This window comes from Montipora foliosa, chromosome 2 (assembly GCF_036669935.1).
Source record: "Montipora foliosa isolate CH-2021 chromosome 2, ASM3666993v2, whole genome shotgun sequence".
Taxonomy (NCBI): Eukaryota; Metazoa; Cnidaria; class Anthozoa; order Scleractinia; family Acroporidae; genus Montipora; species Montipora foliosa.
In genome coordinates this window covers 13158147-13180646 of record NC_090870.1, presented here as the reverse complement: position 1 = coordinate 13180646, position 22500 = coordinate 13158147, and the positions used below count along the sequence as shown (strand labels likewise).

The following is a 22500-nucleotide window of genomic DNA, read 5'->3' as shown; positions in this document are numbered from 1 at the left end:
TCCTTCTCCTAAAATGTAGCATATTTCCCGCCAATTCTTTTCATAACTGAAATTCCTCAAAAATACAGTCCCGGACAAAATTGTTGAAACACTTTACAATACCTTGCCCTCCTACAATGTTGTTTTGACAATTGGGCTCAGAAACTGGCGTTAAAACAACATTGTGAGGGGAGAGTGAGCTGCGAAAGCTTCAGATCTCTATAGTCTTGGACTGTTCCAACGAATTTTGTCACAGACTGTAGTTACGCCGTAACGTGTCCAGTGTATCGGATACACTGCACATGTTTCTTGAGCAGAAAAATGAGCCAGGGTTGACGAGAACCACTCAAATGAATCCAAACTAATTGTAAACTATTCATAGTGGACTATTCCTTTTCTCGCAGGCGTTGGCTACAAACCTGGCGGGAAAGAAGGTGTTCTTAACCCGATTCATCAGATCACAGAATCCTCCTGATGAGCTTCTCGAAGAGTCACAATACCAAATGGTTAGGAAAAAATGTCACTGCTGTAAAACCTGTTTCAATTGGAATTCCTGATTTTTACATTTAGACGAGTTGCTTGCTTCTCGATTCCTTTCTCTTGTTTCCTCCGGACAAACACTTCGTAGCGACACTCTAGTGACTTCCTTGGCACTGTGGCGGACACCCACAAGAACATGTCTTGTGGCACAAAGAGAGTTCTTTAAGTAATGCTCTTTCAAACTTCTTTTGAAGCCCTTACTATTTCTTTTCAATTTTTAACATTTCTAGGAACGCATTGCTCGGTATGTGTCTATGATTCCTTTTCTCTCGGATTCGGCTGCCTTCCCTGACCTCTGTGATATCTGGGCCACATCTGAGGTGAGTATGAAGACTGCTTTGAAAGGTTAGTTTAGAGGTTTCAAAGGGCGTTAAAAAAGAAAAGAAAGAAAAAAGGAATAAGACAGTACTGGCCCATTTCCATACCACGCGAAGGGGACCAGCTTTGTAGCCGCCAGCTATGACATTGCATTGGCTCGACACTTCGTCCCAAGGAAAGATTGCGTGACAAAGCAAAAGAGTGTCGGCGAAGGAGGTTACCTTGGTGTGGTGTTGAAGATTGATTTCGATTGTAACTGTACTTTATACTTTTCTTAGAAACCAGTTCATCTTAATTATGTGCGATTTGATGGTATTAAGTTGTGTTTTTGCCCCGTACAGGAATTCCTTCGTATGCTTGCGGGAGACGAGGAGGAGCATGCGGTGTTACTGTGTAATTATTTTCTTCATATTGGCAAGAAGGCATATGTTGTTTTGGGAAGAGGAATACCAGAAGGTTAGCATTGTTTGCGTAGTCTTTCAAAAGTCTTCAATATCAATATCTGGACCTTGATTTGTCCTAAGAACATTGAAAAGTCGTTTTCCCAATATTCCTGGAAAGGGCCTAAATATTATTCAAAGCTTTTTCGTTTCGTATCTGAAGATTTCCTAGGGAGAATCTTTATTTTTCCCCGTCAAATTCATCGCGTTAATTATCCTTTAATATTTTGTTTTGTCCTGAGTAGGCTCCACTATCCTTGATGAAGTTTGAAACTCGTGTTCAATATGAGTTTTCGCCGTCTATCCCCAACTCTAAAAAATATTGTAAGAAATGCAGTGAAACAGGGGTCAAAGTGGAGACCTGAAAATGCATCGTTTTGAATGCGCTCATCTGGGAGAGTTTTCAGTGTCGCAATCTAAACCGTCATTTTGCTTGATTCGTGTCCTAAGCGGAGCAAAGGGGTACAGACTGAACTATTCATTCAAAATTTAAAATAGGCAGCCAATTTCAATTTCCTTTCTGATTTGACTGATTTGATGTGTTTAAGGTTCTACAGCTTACGTTCTGACATTAGATGGCTCGCCGCGATTGTGGAATGCTCACACTGGTCACAAATATGATGTGCAAGACGCAAACTGTCCTCTAAAGAGCATCGGATGTATCGTCAACCACGAAAATGTAAGAGTTGTAAGATCCACTTTCGTTTATTTAGCTTCACCTTAGAGAGACTACCATGGCTCATCACCCTTCTCGTTAACGGCCGGCCAGCGACACCTTCCAAACCTTCCACTGTTTGTACAGTGTTTAAAAATGGCTGGTCTCATTTTCTAATAAAACAGTAGAGTTTATGTTCTTGGGCATAAATATGTTTTGGGCCCGACTCAGACTCATTCTAGACCGAGCCTTAGGCGAGGGTTAAAATGAGCTCTGAGAAGGGGCCAAAACATATTTATGCCCAAGAACATAAACTGTATTAGTATTATCACTTTGGATGGCATTGAGAAATAGAAACTTTAAAAAAAGACAACAAAGCAGTCTGAACAATCACGCGAGTGTTTTCAATTTGAATGGTTTTTATTTTTCCTCAATGAAAACACACCATCAAGCGAAGCTCGCTAGAAATTACACAATCTTGCCATTTGAGTTTTCAAAATTATAATTGATGAAAGGATAGATCCATAAAGCTTTTGTAAGTTTTGAAATTAATTGTACAATTGTACAATTTCATGCTTTTTATTGGTTTATTTCAGCGGGCTAAAATACATTTTAGCCCGCCAAATTCTCCATTTTAGCCCGCAAAATGCGCCTCAATGCCCGACAAAATGATAAAAATTTCTTAGCGTTCGACGAAGGACAGCGCATCCAGTGCCAGTCCGGCGTGATGTCCCTTGGGTATCGATCACACGATTTCAGGGTTTGGACGCCGTCTTGCTGGCTGGCTGGCTGGCACACTTGGCCTCGAAATTATGTGCCAGCATGCGCACAGGTAGCCCAGGCTCGGACGGTCCTACGAGGCTTTGGAAACGACCAGTTAACCATTGACTGATCTGCTCACGACGTATTTAGTCTCAAATGATCAGTTGACTTGCCGTGTCCAAATGTTGTAAGTGAGCCTCGTAGGATTTTGAATATATGTATATTCATCGTTATTTCTCAACAATGGATACTCGCTGGACCTTCAAACTTGGTCAAGGAGAAGTAATTTATCCGTGTGGTTGCCGCCGGAGTTTGAGCGCGACTGATGTCAGAGAAGCTTGATTTTATCAGCGAGATGTGAGGTAAGCTGGAAATTACATTCCAGCCTTTCCTTTCTTATTGTGGTACAAGTGACAACCCGGGAAGCTGAGAAATGGCTTAAATGAAGTTAAAACGGGCAAATAACCACACAGAAAGCGAGCAAGTGACCAGGGGCCCGTTTCTCAAAAGTCCCGAAAATTTTTCGGGCCCGAAAAGCCATTTGCGAAACTGTCAACCGCTTGTTCTGAAAAGCCGATCTTTTAACATGATTTCAAGGTAACAAAAAACAAAATGGCTGTGAAGTTTGACGACTTAAATCCTCTCCGTTCTTGAGATACAAAGGGAATTGTGACACCCGAAAACGGCCCGTAAAGTTTCGGGACTTTCGAGAAACGGGCTCCAGGACAATAAAGCAGGGCTTCTTTATTGACAACTTTTGCACGCAGATATCTTTTTGAGTCTTTTATCGGGATTCCCATACAATTCCTTTTAACTTTTACCGTCAGAGCCTGGGTGGCCTGTGGTGTACAGTTTCCCTAAGGGAAAGTAAAAGTAAGTCCTGTTGGATGGGTTCATACTTGGGTGGATGACCACCCGGGTAATACACTGTACTGTACACTCTATGGAGCCTGCTGATATCCCGCAAAACTGATATTGCATTTTAGTTGGTTATTGAAAATCCTCTGCGCTGATTGGTTGCGCCAGCCGTTTTTTCGAGTTGACAGACGAATAAATTAATTGCTTTATTGAAAATGCATATTTTTCAAATAATCAATTATGCAATAAAACTAAAAAAGTTATTCACCTCAGGCTCGATGACTAAAAACTCGACTTCGTCTCGGTATTTATTCACCGATAGTCACGAATAAATGTTAAATAAAATTAACAAGAAAACGGTCAGAATACTTATAGTGTGATACCTTACTGAAAAAAATAATATTTACTATTCGGTGAAAAAAAGATGGCAAGAACAACAATGAATGTAAATTTTGTTGTGTGACCCATCCGTGTTTCTTCAGCTTGGTACATCGACTTTCTTCTTAATGTGCATGGACCTTATTCGCACGGTGGCCATATTGGCCATACACAGATTTCGTACCCCGAGCCTCGAGTTGAAATGTTTGGGAACGAGTTTCGGTGCGCAAGAACAAAAGTTTTCAATCCCTCGGGACTCAATATGGCCGCCGTGTGATTAAGGCCCATGACCAAAAGCAGACTGCTTTTCTTCTGTGATCACGTCCATATCCTTTCTTCACATATCGCCTGCTGACAACGTTAATTGCTAGACCTCCACCATATGCCAAAGGCCTACCTACCATTGATTTAGTAACAAATATACAATTCCAATCAATGCACGTAAATCTAAGTTTTGACAGATAAGAAAATTGGCATTTCAAAATTCCATTGATGTCCTCCCTGTATCACTAATACAGCGTTTTGCATTAAAATAATTTAGATTTGGGGCAACATTCAACCTTCGGAAGAACCATATCGATTGCTGTTTGACTTGACGAAAACAAAGTCCTGGCAGCCGTTCTTCACAAGGTCTTATCCAAGGCCTGCTTTACTCAGCATCCAGGTATTGCATCTTACCGTTGTTATGGGCGTGCTCACTTATTTGTCGTGCGATCTGCAGTGAAGTTTAAGGGAACCCGAGAAAGCATTCTCTAGATGAAGTCCTAAATATCACACCATGTCTTGTTTTGTTGTAGTGCTGAATATCCTGGTTGCTTTGTTGCTTGATTAGCGCCAATCGTAATTCCGACTAAAATCTAATTAGTGTTACCGTGGAAATTATCCCACATTTGCTGCCGCACCTAGGGCAAAAGTATCTATTTGCGACCGACCTCCGGAGTTTTAAGAAGGCAGGAGTACTGTGTAACAGCACAACTTTGTTGAAATTTTCTAGCGAATTTATTTTCCACGAGAACGATTCTTTTTCGTTCAGAGCTTTTTTTTTTCGACAGAAAGGTGTATCGTCCTTTTAGGATATGAATATTAATCCACTCAGTAGTTATTTTGTCCTGGTTTACAGAAAGAGGTTCTTGAGTACAAACGTGTGGATCAAGAGTATGTTACTGGACTGCAAGAGAAGTAATGACACTTTGTTACAACATTTGATCTTACAGTTTCTTTTGTTTTCGTCGACTGACCTACTTAAAGAGGGCTTAAATACCACACCCAGATTACATTAATGTTGGTAGGACAATGTTTCTTCCGATGGCAATTACGTGGGTTTTGGCTCTCTGTTTTCTCCTCTCTTCAACCTCATGTGGCCTCAAATGGGGGATGGATGTGGTGGGCGAGTGGTTGAAAACTAAGACCTTTTCTCACGTTTTCTCGGCCCGTAGTTGGTTGGGTGGGAAAAGTGGAAATCTCCAAGAATGAGGAAGCCTTGAACGCTGTTTAGGGATTTAGCGTATTTTTGTTAACGCGCTTCAACATTATTAGCTGTCTTTTCTTTTAGAATCGAAAAGATTTTGAGGGATAAAGTTATGTCTTGGAGACCTCGCTTTGTGACTCGATGGAATAGGTAAGATCAGTAACTGTTGAACTAATGCAACAACTCTCTTACAAAAACACCATTTGCAAGCATCTTGATACCGAATTCTGAATGATTATACATTTTTCCAGGGAAATTTCAAATCAGTTTAGCTAGCCATAGGGTAGGCCAATATCTACTCCCATCACTGTTGGGTAGTTTACTACTGCATTTGCGATATAAGAAAGATATTGCGCGTGGTGTCAGTCAGTAACGAGCACATTTTGATCTCATCTTGACAGGTTTTGCACTCAAGCCTTCAGGAGCCTTCTTGCTCAGTAAGTGCGAGTGACGAGGTCTGATAAAACTGACTGACCACAAGGTCTGCGTTGCGTGACAATCACAACTAGAAGAATTTTGCAAGGTTTTCTGGTCATATTTGTACTCTATGCAAAGCTGACAAGCAGGCCCTACGCCGCATATTTTCTTGTAACCGCTACGGTTTAAGTATAGGTTGGTGTTTGTTTGAAATTGGTGGTACAAAAAATAACCCATTACGGATCGTAATATAAACGTTGAACATACAAATCGTGATATTTAGGCCCCGTCCACACGTTTCTTTGCGGATTCAAAATGTTCACGTTCACACGGATCCGGATTCAAATAGAATCTGCCCGTCCTCAAGTATCCCGATTCGTTTTAGTATCCAGGACTCCTTTGTTACTATTGTCAACAGAGCATGCCCCATCAGGCGTGCGAGTTGGCGACAAGAGCATTTCGTTCAGCGGCCACGTTGAATAATTACGCGGTAAAGATTGGATCTGAGTACGGGTACGGGTACACGGAAGGCGAATCCGCAAAGGAAAAGTTGCGGATTCAAAAATATCCGGACAGGTGTGGACGGGGCCTTAGGTGAAGAATTCGGAATTCGAAAGAACGGTTATATCTTTTGGAAGGTCCTTTCCTTATTCTCTATTTTCGAATTCCCCATAATACACTTTGTTTGCCCCCCCAAATTTTGCGTAAACCATTGTTTTCAAATGCTCTTGGGAATATGCATTGTCCCCAAGAGCATTTTAAAACAATAGTTTATGCAAAATTTGGGGAGCAAACAAGATGTATTATGGGGAATTCGAAAATAGAGAATTGATCCTGTTTCATTTTCAAAGACTATTGCCTAATTACTTCAACTTGTTATTATTTTTTTTCAAAGAGCTTCTATCATTCCATTGACTGGCAACTTGATCCAGTCCCCATTTCAATGTAAAAATGGAAGAAAAAATTGGAGGGAGTATGGGAGAACACCATTTTACCTCCCTTATTCATACATTTTCCTTCAACTGACAATTTATCTTAGAAGTTTCCGGAATTGTATACCATTTATTTTTCCTTCTTTGAATTTAGCATGGAACAGAGTGTGAGCCAGGCCACTGCAATTAATCACGCCGCTGAGCTGGATCAGATTCTCACTTCCTACAAGGTTCATCTTTATGTCGATATATTGCTTCAAAGAGTGATTAATAATTTATCAGCCTAACAGCCTATCAAAACGTCGATAACACGTCACGTGCGTGAGCTTTAATCCGATAAAACTCTCCTCATTAAAATTCTTTACATAAAGAACAGTAATGAGGCCCGCCTTGTTTTTCTTGCACGCTAAATATCTGCCCCTCACATTTTGAACCTTTGTTCGGACTCCCGAGGGACACGTACGCTTCTTGTGGAATGTTTTTGAAACCGTTCAAAAAAAATTGCAGCACGTGTTTGGTCGCATCTAAGAGCACGCGGCTACGCCTTGTATTTTTAAACCCGATGAAACAATGCTGCTCGTTTTTTATACAGTACGTAATGCTCGGGATTTATATTGGATGGGGGTCACCACTCATTTTGCCACGTTGGGTTTTTCTTGGAGAGCGAAACCAGTAGCGTACATGAACTAAATTGAAATATGAAATAGACCTTATTCATAAATGGCGGTCACATTTATAATTCTTTTTTCCCTGTGCAAATTAGCCTACCAAGCCTCATTTTAGAGCAAGAATTCTCTTCAATTCACTGTAGGGTATCGAGGCTTGGTAGGCTAATTTGCACTTCGACAAAAGAAATATAAATTGACCGCCATTTATGAATAAGGTCTATGAAATGTATATTTGAAGTGCGGCTTATAGAAGAACGGTCGAGGATCACTTCTCTCATTCGTAAAATGAAATATGCTGTGCTATTTAACCGATTAGTCTCGTACACTCGACGGTAATGAACATCTTTTGATCACGCATGTGTTTTCTTTTCAGTTGTCTGGTTTTCCAATTAACATGTCTTTCACTGAAGTGCCTCCTGTATCGGAAGCCGTTTACAGCACTGGCGTACACACAATTGAAGACCCGGATGTTGAATTCGCTCTTGCTGTACACATTCACCCCTACCCACAAGGGGTGTTTTCTCTTTGGATATACGTGGGTACCCTGAGGAGAAAAGCTGGTTATTAAGGCCCCATCCACACTGAATGGTGTAGGTGATGCGTTTTCTCCTGTCATGCATACTGAAACGCCCAAAAACGCTGATAAAAACGGAGTCTTTCGAAAGTGGACCGTTTTGAAATCACCTCGTTTTTACTGCGGATAGGTGAAACCAAGCCCTTTGAACACGATGACGGCGGGGCGTAAACGCATTGGTGTGGATAGGTGAACACGAAAACGCTTGAAAACGACGACTTAAATCGTTGTAGTGTGGATGAAAAACATTTTGTTTTCTCCGACATGAAAACGGATACGGAGAGTTTAAAAACGCCCATGCGACGACATGCAGACTGACGTCGTATCTCGGAAACAATAATTTCTACAAACAAACCCAAGTGCAACCCGTTTTCTATTGAACCATACCTGTTGAGGTCGACTAAAAACACTAAACAAGGACGGGAGTAATTCCAGCCACCTCCAGATATGAAAAGGGAGCTCAGTTTCCGGTCCCTTTTAAACTTTTTTTCAAGTTAAAGGACACTATTAGTTGTAGACGAAAGGTGAGGTTTTGTAAAATTGTTGTACGAGTCAGGTTTTTCTTTCTGAACATGTGCACTTGGCTAAAATCGTAACCGCGCGTGTTCTCAGAGCTCAAGAGATAAATTTTAAAACTCCAATGTAAAGGTCGTTAATTTTTTGGAGTATATACTCAGGCCCTTTTCAAATTAAGTCATACTGTAGGTTTCTATACCTTATACTTTATGGTTGTATGATTTCATAGGAAACAGCGGTTAATTATGAATGGGTGCGTCAGTTGTAAAAATTCTTTAAGTTAACTATTGCTCAGCTGTAGATATTAAACATTTATTTAAACGCGGAGAATGTTATTTAAGCTTATCAGTCAGGCAGTTGTTGAAAAAAAAGAAACGGAAATTTACTTCTTCCTATGGTGTGGCCTTACTGTGAAACTTAAGACAAGCTATGAATGCGTATCCTAAAAACCAAAGTCGACAAGCCAACTTTAATCACCAGCAAGAACTTTATTCCAAAATTATTCATTTACAAATCATGTTACGACTACATTGTTTAGCTATAAACCCCGCCCACAGCAAATTACCCCATTTATTTCCAATTCACATCACACACTAGACTCCTTGATTCCACATCTTTCAGTGATGTAATTTCTCACGATAAATGTAATATAAAACCGAGTTCGTAAGAAGGGAGAAAAGAAAGAGTGATCAACCAATTCAGATATCTCCTCTCAGTTTAGATATATAAAAAAATATCGCTTTTGGTCCTTCGCGAGTTCGACCCCTTCGATTTGTCTCGCGCAATTCGAAAGTTTCCTCAGTTCTTAAAAAATGAACATTTCTGTACGTTAACAATAAAAGTAATCATAATTGAAGCTAACGAGTACGTTTGAAGGTAATTGTATTTTCAAGTTTTGAGACCGCTATGTCAACAGTTTGGTCATAGGAAACGACGGAAGCAGTCAAATCGAAATATGGTAGTGGCGAAACTGAACGGGTCGAACTTATTGACAGGAGCCTTTGGTTTTCATCTAGAAATATCTGAAACTAAGATGTATATACTTGACTTTCATTTCATTCTTTGCGTATCGTCTCCGATTTATTACGAGCGATCAATTTATCAGTTGTATTTCGTGCTTGATATCTTCATATATTGGGCTGAACGTACATATGATCACTATGTGGCCGAAACCAGTACACAATAAGATGTAAGAGTTAAAGTGGAAAGTTTACAACACCTGATTTAAATATATTAGTAAATGTTCGTGAATCCACGGGGCAAATGTCGTACTCTACTAAGGAAAAAAAATTGTTCTTTTCTCGCAAAACGAAATGAGCAGAAATGAATGGCACCGAATTAATATCCAGCGAACATCATTCTCATCACAGAAGCAGCAATGCTATTGGCTGGTTCCAAAATATGCAGGGCAGCCATGGTTAATGAGTAATTTTTGGAACCGTAGGCGACCAAGTTGTTTTAGTTCGCGGAACTTCTGATTCGAGGATTCGAGGTCGTAATTAGGGAGCTTAAGCAAGGGCAACGGCAAAGAGAAAGCCACAAGAAAGAAGGTTTAAAATCATGAACGAAAACAACGCCCCGCGCGTGCGTATCACATTTTGGTACATTTCGTTGCGGTTCTTCCACTGACCAAATTTGAGGTGTTGCGGAAGACGCAGGCACTCGACAATAAAATTTCAATTTTCTATCCAAACCGCACCGTTTTTAACAATTTTTATTCCTGGAATGTTGATGCACGCTTTCTGCACCGAACGACTTGAAGTAATCGCGAAATTATTACAATAACGGGAGATAATATTCTTAGACAACGTTCAGTCTTCGTCCTCGCGTAAGCTCCCAATTCCAACAAGATTTGCCTCGTGGAATTCCATTGAACACAAAATTACAATCTACATTTTAGCTTAAATACATACACCATCCACCATCAAAATGATTGGCTTTACGAAAATAATCGCTTCTTTTTTTCCTGAACGTAACTTATTTTTCGAATTTATTATTATTTATGTGTGCGAAAATATCTTCCCTCTATCACATGATAACTTGACTAATGGCAATGCTTTAACACGAATACCAGAAATAATCGACATTCGTAATCGACGCTTGCTCAAAAAAATAATTCTGTTAATGTAGTGTTGGTGCTTGCGAATGATTAGTTTGCTATTGTCCTAGTTTCTGTACACCTGCGGTGCTTTCCATTTGTTGGAAATGGTAAGCAATTTTATACGTATAGAGTGTTTTCACGGGAAGACCTTTGACAGCAATGACCAGAACCAAGGTTGCTGAACAACGGTTTTCGTTAAAACAATGGTTTGCTGGGGTGCTCAGTCTCGCGGGCTCAGAAAACCTGTTATTTCAGGTTTTTCATTTTCACGTGACGCCACGGCGGCCATGTTGATGTTCCCAAACAATGGAACGGCGGCCATGATCGTGTTCCTAGCCAATCCCCCGGGAATTGAGTTCTGTTATCATGCAAACGTTTTCCTTTGTTTCGGTGGAAAAACAAGGTTACTGATCACAAGAGCGAAAACACTCTATACCGACCAACCGGACGAAATTCCACTTATTATTAAAATGTTCAATTTTCAAACCTTTTCGCTCATCATCTGGAAAGGCAACAATCGGTAAAATATGTGCAGGAATTTCAGAAATTCCGTTCCGATCGGAAAATCAGGAGTACTTCTGGAGGCATTCCATAATTTCCCAAACGGGTTTTCCGGAAAATGACTGTTTAATTTGGCAATTTCCGAGATTTTTGGCTGAATGGTAAGCTCCCCCGATGAAGGGGATGATTTGGTGTAAAATAAAAGCGCTTTGGTTTTTTCCAGTCACTTTGTTTGGAGCCAAGAGGGAAAAAGTCCTTCAATATCACCCTTTCCGGCGCTTTCCTTTCCAAACACAGACGCCCCGCGACGCTTTATATTCCGAAACCCTTCACATCATTTCTAATCGAAATTAAACAAGGCACATCTCACTTGCAACTTTCTCACTATAAAAAGACATTATTACTTTTCATGTTTCGTTTTTTTGGCACACAATGCACGCAAACGCCTGTCTTGGAACTTCACATTTTGAACAATTTACTTTAAATGTTCCACTTCGCATTAGAAAACCTATATGCTTAAGGCTTACAATATCATGACCCAAGATCCTGATTCACCTTATGTTTTTTTCCAATTTATATTTAGATACAGTATTTTTTATTGATAAATTCACCCCTTACGCATGCCAAAATCGTTTAACGATGGCTCAGTGCATTTTGAGCGATTTTAATAATTATATCACACAATGGAATCGGCTGTCTTACTCATGGGGCTGTGGCACTGTTAGCCTTGAACCCATCCAGTCACGACAAGGAAAGCCCTTGGTGGCGTAGGCTAGAGTCCAATGACTCCGAAAGCTCTTTACCTCGGCTGTGATTGGAGCCCCATTCCCCTACTGAAGTCGACCAGAACATCACAAATATAAGGGTGTTCCAACACATTCTACGGTTCACTGTGGACTCCAAGTGGCGTCATCCTTCTCCGCAGATGGGTGTCGTCCGACTGCAAAAGAAACCAAAAACTCATTATGAAGCTAACATTGATATCGCCGAACGTTTCCTTCGTACGGTACCTTTCTTCTTTTACAATTACGGCCATCCCCTTTTTTTCCGTTTAGCGTCGTCCGAACGACCCAAATTTTTGGCATTTTCCAAAAAAAAAAAAAAAAATTGGTTAGGAGTTTCCTTTTCCCCACGCTGTCTTAATTTTGCAACAACATCCACCAACTTTTCCGCCATATTGATTTTGGGTTCACGTCTCGTTATTTTCCTGGCTCTACAGCTATGATGCTGGGGAACCAGGCCTCCGATTCCGATAATGCTTATGATTTTATCTTGGGCCCTTTGTTTTTTTCAATCCGACCGACCGACCCAATATCAAGAAACGCATTCGAAGGTAAACGAAAAAAAAAAAGGGGGGGGGGGTGGGGGTGGCTTAAGCAATACAAAAGACTACAAGTATTTACATGCAGGAAATATTTCCCTCGCATGAGGGGTACCTCAAGTTACAGTAAGTAAGAATTATACAGATAAAATCATAAATACATAGGCAACTGGAAATTACGTACCATAATAAACTAGTAAGAAGAATAAATTAAGAGAAAGTAAAAATATCCTTCTGGTGTAGATAGGATTGTAATCGATACTTAAATTCTTTTAAAGATTCACCTTATTTTAAATGTAAAGGCAAAGAGTTCCATGATTTCGCTACTCTAAAAAATTATCATTTAGCATCCTTACTATTCTTTAGTGAGAGAAATTAGGTTAGAATACATTGCTGAATGACGATTTTGCCTAGCAAAGAAAACTTGCCGAAAAAGCCGATTAATTTTTGGACAGGTCACGCGGATTTTATGGGAATCTTGTCTTAATATATATATTACAGAGAAACGCTTCCACGCAGTCGGATTCAAGTGTCTCGTATGTCAACCCTGCGAGCAAGACTTGCAGAGTTTACTCTGTCAAACGCCAGACGACTTTACTCGTCAATGGGAGTCGCTTCAGGGATGAATGGGTTAAGAAAGAAGCAATTTATAAAATGTTCTTTCTTTCAAAACATTTTAAGCACTCACTCAGAGTTGATGCAACAAGAAACAAGAAATGTACCGCCAGAAATTCCGCTCGCAGGTCTGAATCGAGAAATTGGAAAAGTCCATTTGAAGAGAGGGAAGCCCTAGCGTAACGCAATTGTTATGCACTTACGTCATAGCCAGCTTCTTGCAATTGGTGTCGGATAACCGCTTGCGCTCGCGCTCGCGCCTTCAGGGCCAACAAATCTTCGTGCTCAGAGAGCGATCCTGTCCTCGGTCTCATTCGCACTATTGCCTCGACATCTTCGTCTTCATCGTCGTCTTCGGAGGCCGAGAACATATGGTGACCAATAGAAGAACCATTACTGAGCATGCCTTCTGATGACGAGTATGGTAACCAGTCATGAGGGTGGGGAGGCTCGATACGGGATATCTGCTCCGCCAAGTTGGTAAAGGTAGTGCTGGAGGTCATCTAAAAGCAAGGAAAGAGAAGTTAAATTCGAAACTTGCAATCGTTAATGGCATTGAGAGTTTACTCGATTGATTATAACAACATTCTCGAAGAAGGCAGGATTTTTTCAAGAGTATGGGAACAATATATAAGAAAACAAAAACAATAGTAACTAACTTGCGCCAACGTCGGCGGCTGACTCTTTGAAAAGTTGACGTATTAAATGTTGATTGAAAGATAACCACTAGCTCTGTTTGACTCTAATGTTAAAGGGAACCTCCACTTAAACAAGAAAGCAACTTTAAACCACAGAACATAATGTTAACAATCCAAATTGTTCAAACTTTTTCCAATGAAGGCTTTTGTACCCAAAAAAAATGGAAGTCAAAAACGCCTGTTTTGGCTTTCAAATTTCCCGGGCGCAGCGTCGTGTCGTGGTTGCCCTATTGTTCCAGAACAATCGCTCTTTGTGTCAGAACAACAGGGCAACCACGACACGTCACAATTATTCAAGATGGCAGCGCCCGGGAAATTTTAAAGCCAAATTTTAAAACAAAATTCATTTCATTCGGATACAAACGCTTTCATTGGAAAAAAAGGTTGAACAATTTTGATTGTAAACATTATTTTCTGTGGTTTAAAGTTATTTTCCTGTTTTAGTGGCGGTTTCCTTTAAGAACGCCCCACGTGGATGTTGAGCCCCCTTAACTTCCGCGATGAGTCAAGCTGAACGGCAGAGGCCGTCAGATAGAAATCTGCAAAACAACTGAAAGAGCGAAATAGTTCGCGCCTAGGATATGCTTTTGATGCGTTTTCATTATCTACAATGTCTTAACATATACAATACTTGGAACTCAAAAACTGCGTCAAAGGATACATTTGTTCGTATGAAAAGGACAGCTGAAGCTTAGCTAATCACAGAAAGAACCTGGCATCGACGTCAAGTGTTGGAAGATAAACTAACCTTCGCAGGAGGTTGTGCAGTAGCGGCGTACGCATGGGTCATGTGACTCCTAGACGGATGCTCCCTTAGGATTTCGGGTAATCTGTTTCCCTTGATCCAGCCGCTGAACACTGTTTTGCCGTGGTGATAACCAACGTCCTGGGGAGGTTATAGTATACTAATTACGGCTCAGGATTACTGTCAAACGGTTAACATCATTAAGTGTTTCCATTTATTTATCCCTCGAGTAACACAAATAGTAATGGTCCGGGAAAACGGCTTCAACATTTGCTGCAACATCTGTTCGATTTTGTTGAATGATGTTGAACGATGTTGACCGCCGGGGTGGGCAAACGGTTACAACACATCAACATTTGCTTCAACATCCGTTCGATTTTGTTGAGCAATGTTGTGCGATGTTGCACGATGTTGAACAATGTTGAACAATGTTGACTGCCGGGGTGGGCAAACGGTTACAACACATCAACATTTGCTTCAACATCCGTTCGATTTTGTTGAGCAATGTTGTGCGATGTTGCACGATGTTGAACAATGTTGAACAATGTTGACTGCCGGGGTGGGCAAACGGTTACAACACATCAACATTTGCTTCAACATCCGTTCAATTTTGTTGAGCAATGTTGTGCGATGTTGCACGATGTTGAACAATGTTGACTGCCGGGGTGGGCAAACGGTTACAACACATCAACATTTGCTTCAATATCCGTTCGATTTTGTTGAGAAATGTTGTGCGATGTTGTGCGATGTTGCACGATGTTGAACAATGTTGACTGCCGGGGTGGGCAAACGGTTACAACACATCAACATTTGCTTCAACATCCGTTCGATTTTGTTGAGCAATGTTGTGCGATGTTGCACGATGTTGAACAATGTTGACTGCCGGGGTGGGCAAACGGTTACAACACATCAACATTTGCTTCAATATCCATTCGATTTTGTTGAGAAATGTTGTGCGATGTTGAACGATGTTGCACGATGTTGCACAATGTTGACTGCCGGGGTGGGCAAACGGTTACAACACATCAACATTTGCTTCAATATCCGTTCGATTTTGTTGAGAAATGTTGTGCGATGTTGAACGATGTTGAACGATGTTGGACAATGTTGACTGCCGGGGTGGGCAAACGGTTTCGACACATCAACATTTGCTTCAACATCCGTTCGATTTTGTTGAACAATGTGGAGCGATGTTGAACGATGTTGAACAATGTTGGCTGCCGGGGTGGGCAAACGGTTTCAACACATCAACATTTGCTTCAATACCCGTTCAATTGTGTTCAACAGCGATGTTGAAACCGTTTGCACCAACCCCCTCCCCTTCCCTCTTCAACCATGTTGAAACATGTTGAAACAAAGTTGAATCGATGTTGAATGAGTTTAAAAGCGTTTAAACTTTGTTTCAAAAACCATTCAACATTTCTTTTGTTTTCGCGAATGCTGAATGAAAATGAAGCCCTTTGTTGCCCCCCCCCCTCCTCCCTCTTTCAACATTGCTGGGTGTGGTGATCGGTCTCTAAATGACGTATCCATGCTCCAGGCTGCAGTCTGGGAGTGAATTCCAGGTTGTTGAATCAAATGTATAATATATTGAGACCGTTTTCCCACCCCATCAGTCAATATCGTTCAACAAAATCGAACGGATGTTGAAGCCGTTTGCTCAGACTTTAACGACATAACCTCACCGTATTAATTAATGTATAATGGAATAAATAGAACTTACTACTTACTTGCTACTCTACCAACACAATATCCCTCACTCAGTTGTACAGTCAAAAGAGCCACGTTTTCGGCTAATGCAAAAGGAATTAGTCTTTTTTTCTTTTCAGTGACTGTCTCACGCCGAATGCGAAGGGCGAGAAAAAAGTAGGGTTAGTTGCTTTGTTTGTAAAAAAAAAGTGAGTCATGCGCCGTTGTTTGTTCAACCTAATAGAACATGCCGCGCCTTTTTTCCTGTTAAATGTTGAGTACAGGGTTTTGTAGCTGTTAAGCGCATTTTCTCAGGCTTTTTTTCTAGGAAAATCATAAGTATAATCAGTATCACCCAACTAGTGGACTAATGCAAATGCTGCATTTTGATTGGCTACGCTATTGGAAGATTTTTTTAAACTTTATTATTGCCTTTTCTGTCCGACTAGTTGGGTGATACTAAAACAATTATACCCTTCGCCCTCAAGGACCACGGGTCAATAGCCCATTCGGCTTCGCCTCACGGGCTATTGACTCGTAGCCCTTGCGGGCTACAGGTCTAATTGTTAAATAACAGAGGCTTTAGTTTACTAAACGAAAGCGCATAAACAATTCCAGCCACTGATTGATGTAGGTCGTGTTAATTTATCACTGAGTATTACTTGTATCTCGACTTTTTTACACTTGCAACTTACAACTATCTCATCGAAGCGTCCAAACTCCAAAGTCTTGAACCTGTAAATTGAATAAGAATCAATCCATCATATTACTTTAACGTGGAAAACGCATAAATTTTAATTATTTATCATTGAACTTCAATCAACTAATCAATCGACCGAAGGGCAAAGACAATTAGATCGACCAGCGAGCCTGTCTTAAAAGGCCCGTTTGAACGGTTTCTACATTTGCTTCAACAAGCATTCAACACTTTGTTGAAACAAATGTGCAGTGCATTTGAACAGGTCGTCCAACATCGTTGAAAGCGTAAAAATGCTGAAAGAGTGTTTAATCAAATTTAAATCGGTTTAAACCTTCGTTCAACATAGCTTCAACTTTTTCTTTGTTCTCGAAAATGTTGAATAGTGTTGACGCCGTTTGAATACTCTGTTAAACAATTGTAGAACACACGCATGCTCCATGATCGCCAAATCAATATGGCGACACGCAGTTTATCTGGACGAGAGAGTCTGGTTTCTAGTTCTTAGTCCCTCGCAATCAACGTCAACGAAAATGTTGGTACTTTTGTTGACGCAATGTTGGAACCGTTTGATCGGCCTCCGCACAACTTTGTTTTCGCGTCCAACATTTGCCCAACATCCGTTCAACTTTTGTTGAACGAATGTTGGTCAAATGTTGAACCTGTCTGTCTCTATGTTTGTCTGCCAATCAACCAAATATGTTCATACCTATCAATGGGTGGTCTGATATACTCGCAGTAACTACTCTCCTTCACCTCCGCCAACTGTCTGACACACGACACATACGCCAGACGGGACTGGATCTCCGCCATGTCAGGAATCTAAAATGAGACAGGATTGTTTTCTTGTTATTTACAATGTTCTAATAATAAGACCCTCCCGACTTCGACAGCCGGTGATTCCACCCATTAACATCGTTACCTTAGGTTACCAAAATTAAAATTTTAAAAAAGCAATTACAAAAGTCTCAGTCCTGATGCTCCAGTCTTCCTATGTGAAAGTTGAAATCAGAGAATTGTCAAGAGTATTTCAGTAATTTCTTGCATTTATGTTGGCAACCTAAATCCATTAATCTCAAAAATACAACACGCAAAAAGACGAACCTTTCAGTCGTTCTTTGTTGACCGAAAAAAACTTCAAACTCGGAAAGTCCTTTTTTCAGAATTTGAAACGCATGATACGTTGTCGAAAACTTATTTGTCGACAATCCCTAAGAACGAGAATACAAATGGAGAGGAAAGACGATCTTTGTTTCGATAATTTAAGCCGTTTACCACGATTGACGTCGTTTGGTTTGATAGTATATCTCGGAGAAAGTAATTATCACAAAAAAACAATCCCGGCTAACAAACAAATATCTCTTGAAATTTAAAGACAGGAAAAAAGGAAACGGTTTTTAGTATGGTAAGTTACTCAATAAAATAACTAAATTAAAGCACTGCCAAGTGATTTGTTTATATCTTCATAATAAATTCACAGTGTGTTTATTATTCTCCGACTTTGTTCAATGAACATAATGAAGTGGTCTTTGAACAAAAGAGGCCAGGAGGGAAAAATACGAACGGCCTCGAGATGAGAAGGGATAAAAGCACACATGGTTTTGCCTACATTTCGTTACCTTTACGGTTTCGGCAAAAGGATTCCACTTGTTCCACAACAGCCACCAGCCCGACAATTGATCGCCGTAGTTCGTCAGGTCGTCGGGATCCTCCGATCCTACATCGATGGCGATGATCGTCTGAGCACCCATGGTTTTCATGACATCGGCTAAAATAAAAGTGATAACAGATGACACTATATAGCAATTAAGAAGTCGCAATGCATTTACATGTGAACATATGAAATGCGTTTTACAACCTTCGTGTAATAAGGCAGACCACGCCGCCAGGAAGTTAAGCGGCTTTCACACGGCAAACTTGAGTTTGCAAACTCAAGTTTGGCAAACTCAAGTTGGTGTGTGTGAACGGCACAAAAACAGTCAGCATACACGTTGGCAAACTGTTGGCGACAAACAGAACTTGTTTCTATTCTCGCCAATAGTTTGCCAACATGTTTGACAACTGTTGTTGTGTCTTTCACACACACCAACTTGAGTTTGCCAACACGAGTTTGCAAACTTAAGTTTGCCGTGCGAAGGCCGCTTTAGTCTCCTCTTTGTAAAGAATGGGCTCTTTGACTTCCCCCAGTTTCTGAAAAGAGGACTTTCGCCCCCCTCATCCGTGAAAACTAAACAGCGGTCCAACCATTTGCAGATGACATTCCAAAAGAACACTTCCATGGCAATTAAAAGACGACCCAAGTATTGGCAGCTAAATGCATCCATGAAGACTACCATTACATTCTGTCATGTTCAGATAACCCACCACGCCAAGGTTTGAGAGGCGATAAAACCGATAACACAGCCACGCTGTGTTACCTTTCAGCCATTTTTGGCGCTTGGCACGAAGGGGTAGGCGGTCTGTTGTTGTCAACTTATTCAAACAAATTGAAATTTTAAAGCTCGTGCGATAACGCCTATCGTTTATCAATCTTGGGTAAAAAAACAACACAAGAAAAAATGTCATGACAACTTTAATCGTTCCCTATAAACAACGTGTTTTCTTCCCCAAACCATAAGTCCGTCTCCACTCCCTAACTATGCTATTTTTTGACCTACTTCTCTGAAACAAAGGTTTGCAACATTCATTCCCCGGGCTGAGGAGCTAACACCAAAAAGCCTACAAAATCAGTTTTTGACGCGAATTACAGACGCCATTCACAGCGAATAATCAGTCAACATACCGGGTAAATTATTAACGTATCCTCCGTCAAGTAGCAAATGTCCATCCTTTGGGTCACAGAGTGGAGGCAGATAGCCTGACAGAGACATGCTAGCACGCACATAACGCCACAGACACCCTAAAACGGAAGGCATGTAGAGTTCCATTAATTCCCACATCCTAAGACCGTCCTTCCGCTCTTGGGAAAGGACCTACGCAAATTCATCTTGTAACAAGGACAGGACATATGCATTTAGTTTATTTAAGTGTAAAGCAAATGTTAAAAGATGTCCAACTTCAACTGCTTTCTGATGCCTTCTGAACGACTTTGTCTTACGTACATTTTTAAACCTATTATCCAGCGGTCTTGGTAAACTCGGAAGGACAATGGACCTCTTTCAAAACGGTGGCCAAAAAAAATATTCATTTGTTTCAATGCTAATAAGTGTTTCTAGCCTCGCTACCGTAAGAGCAAATTTCAAAAGAATATTTGTTTCAAAATGAGGGCACTAGGTCTAATTAACATGAATACAAAAGAATGAAAAAGTGATCGCCATTTAAAGAAATAACCCACCATCTGTATGCACTCTCATTCTTGATGACGTGATATCGGTTGTGATGCAATAGTAAGGCAATAACATATCCTGCAAAAAATTATGGATTTTTTTATGGAAAGTACTAGCGTGCGATATTTACAACCGATTGAACAAGGCTTCCCAGCCAATGACATGAGGTTTGCGAAAGCGAAAAAATCCTGCATAAACATCACAACAGCACTTCTTTAATGAAGTATAGAAGAGATACATATAGATCGAAAAGCAAAATAAGGTTTCAACCGTATTATTCAAGATTATCGTGTGAAACTCGCTCAAAAAAGAGGCCCAATTTTGTCTACTTGCGACGGGTTTCAAATAAAGAACCAAACTACAGGCTACACTTCAACATTGTTTCGCTTCCTTGAGAATCATTTATATTATGACTTTACTGATGACAAACAGAATTGTAAAATACCTCAATTTGTCGCTCCCCGAACGTACTTCTAATGCTCGCATTAAATCCACTTCCTGCAAAAATACAGCAAAATATATCGACACGGTTATTACTCAGTAACAAAGAAATTAATAGACTAAACAAGCGGGGAAAAAAAGACATTCCATTGCAAGAGAAAAAACGTACCAGAAAACATGGAGGTGAATGGATACGTTAAGTCCAAGATCTTCTTAAAAAGAGACGTCATGTCCTAAAAACGGCGACAAAAATAAATGAAGTAAAACAAACAAAGGAATTTTTGAAAGGCTAGAGAAACATATTTCATTCTTCCCACAAATAATTCCGGGATATGATTCGGTATTAAGAACTAAAGCGGGCCGTACTCTTTCTTGAGAACGGTTTGCTTGACTTCACACTTATTATTTATTATTTATTATTATTATTATTATTATTATTATTATTATTATTATTATTATTATTATTATTATTATTAAGCCCTTCCTCTAGCATGAATTCTTTCACAACAATTTTGGAAGCCATCTTGAACTCAAAGATGGTGAGGAAGTCATGCAATTTCATTGGCTGATATGTTCACCAGAAATCTAGGATTGCTGCAAACGGAGGGGAATTAGGGGAAAGATCTCATGGATATACCCACCACGAGTCCCCTAGGTTAAACTCTCATTTTACAGATTAAGTCTAAGTGCCCATTTCAGTGATTAGGTCTAAACTTTCGTTTATCTTATTGCTATAGCAATATTGAGTTCTAGAAACTGATTTAGAATGGTCATTTTTTTAGAGATATAGTTGGTGTGTATATCCATGAGACCCTTGCCGGAATTTGCCAACCGCGGCCAACAAAACCACTGACATGTTTGATATTTTCCTCGCAGGCTTATCTGCGGCCAAGTGAAGCGAGTTTATCACAAAAATTCGCACACATGAGGAAAATGCTGACTGCCTCGCGAGAATTTTTTTCTCAGCCTGAGGTCTTTCCTCACGTACGCGGCAGGCTTTAGGTTTCAAATGAAGAAAATCTCCTTACCATCGACCACTCGCGGACCTTCTGACACATCTTCGTGACGTCACCAGATTCGGCATATGCTGCTCCAACAAAGGAACCCATGCTGGTACCACCCACCATGTCAATAGGAATTCCTGCAAGCAGAAGATGGATATCAGAGAGCTGTTTTTATCTCAAAAGAGCCGCTTGTCCAGCTGGCGAGTTTGAAAAAAAGTTCTGCCAGTGCAATTAATTGAGATCTGACAGTTCACCTCATTCGCTTATTCATTGTTTTCCCACGAGAAATGATGTGACGTCTATTGTTATATACCTAGACTTTCACTCATCAAAACGAGCACTGTGATTGGTTGATTCTTGGTTACGTGTTCCTGATCAAATTCAGATGTATCCCAACCGGGATACAATTCCGCAGTTGTCGCCCGCTCAGGATGTTTTGCTGTGATTGTTGAAGGAAAAGTCTCAATATATAACAAAGGACTTAATGTATGGTCCCTCGCGAAATTACTTAGTTTTGTTTTCCCTCGAGTCCTGATGTTTCCCTCGACTTCGTATCGGGAAACATCAGTACTCTCGGGAAAACAAAACTGACTGTTTCCCTCGTGACCATACATTAAGCGTATATTATTTTGACGTCGCCTCCGTTAATTCCCGTTTCATAAACGGTCGTTGCCATTCTTAGTAACCAAGTCTTTTATTTGGTTAGCTTTAAATAAATTGTTAGGGTTAGCTTCGTTTAAATGTTTTGAAAATGCGATGTTTCGATTGGTTGTCCCGGTAGTGTATTGGTTACATGCGCTTGTACTTTAGCCATTGAACTTAGTTTTTTCTAAGGTTTTTTCTAATTTTTTTTTTAA

At 40.4% G+C, this 22500-nt stretch overlaps 2 protein-coding genes across 4 annotated transcripts in view; one reads left to right on the top strand and one right to left on the bottom strand.

Annotated features, from left to right (window-relative positions):
• LOC137992483 (coiled-coil and C2 domain-containing protein 2A-like) overlaps positions 1–8826 on the top strand; it is a 77128-nt gene extending 68302 nt beyond the window's left edge. Inside the window, exons 44-53 of the mRNA XM_068837839.1 lie at positions 384–485; positions 750–839; positions 1179–1293; positions 1826–1956; positions 4472–4594; positions 5051–5109; positions 5483–5548; positions 5800–5835; positions 6902–6977; positions 7789–8826. Coding sequence (XP_068693940.1) covers positions 384–485; positions 750–839; positions 1179–1293; positions 1826–1956; positions 4472–4594; positions 5051–5109; positions 5483–5548; positions 5800–5835; positions 6902–6977; positions 7789–7983 — 993 coding nt within the window. The 3' untranslated portion in view covers positions 7984–8826. The remainder of the gene's footprint in view (positions 1–383; positions 486–749; positions 840–1178; positions 1294–1825; positions 1957–4471; positions 4595–5050; positions 5110–5482; positions 5549–5799; positions 5836–6901; positions 6978–7788) is intronic.
• Positions 8827–8976: 150 nt separating this feature from the next.
• The window catches only part of LOC137992485 (patatin-like phospholipase domain-containing protein 7), a 94475-nt gene continuing 80951 nt past the window's right edge, over positions 8977–22500 (bottom strand). For all 3 annotated transcript variants that reach the window (XM_068837840.1, XM_068837841.1, XM_068837842.1), the window contains 11 exons: positions 21668–21780; positions 20809–20872; positions 20644–20696; positions 20207–20276; positions 19655–19771; positions 18492–18640; positions 17582–17694; positions 16871–16910; positions 14490–14627; positions 13247–13546; positions 8977–12047 (listed from right to left, as the gene is read on the bottom strand). In XM_068837840.1, coding sequence (XP_068693941.1) covers positions 11988–12047; positions 13247–13546; positions 14490–14627; positions 16871–16910; positions 17582–17694; positions 18492–18640; positions 19655–19771; positions 20207–20276; positions 20644–20696; positions 20809–20872; positions 21668–21780 — 1217 coding nt within the window. In that variant the 3' untranslated portion in view covers positions 8977–11987. The remainder of the gene's footprint in view (positions 12048–13246; positions 13547–14489; positions 14628–16870; positions 16911–17581; positions 17695–18491; positions 18641–19654; positions 19772–20206; positions 20277–20643; positions 20697–20808; positions 20873–21667; positions 21781–22500) is intronic.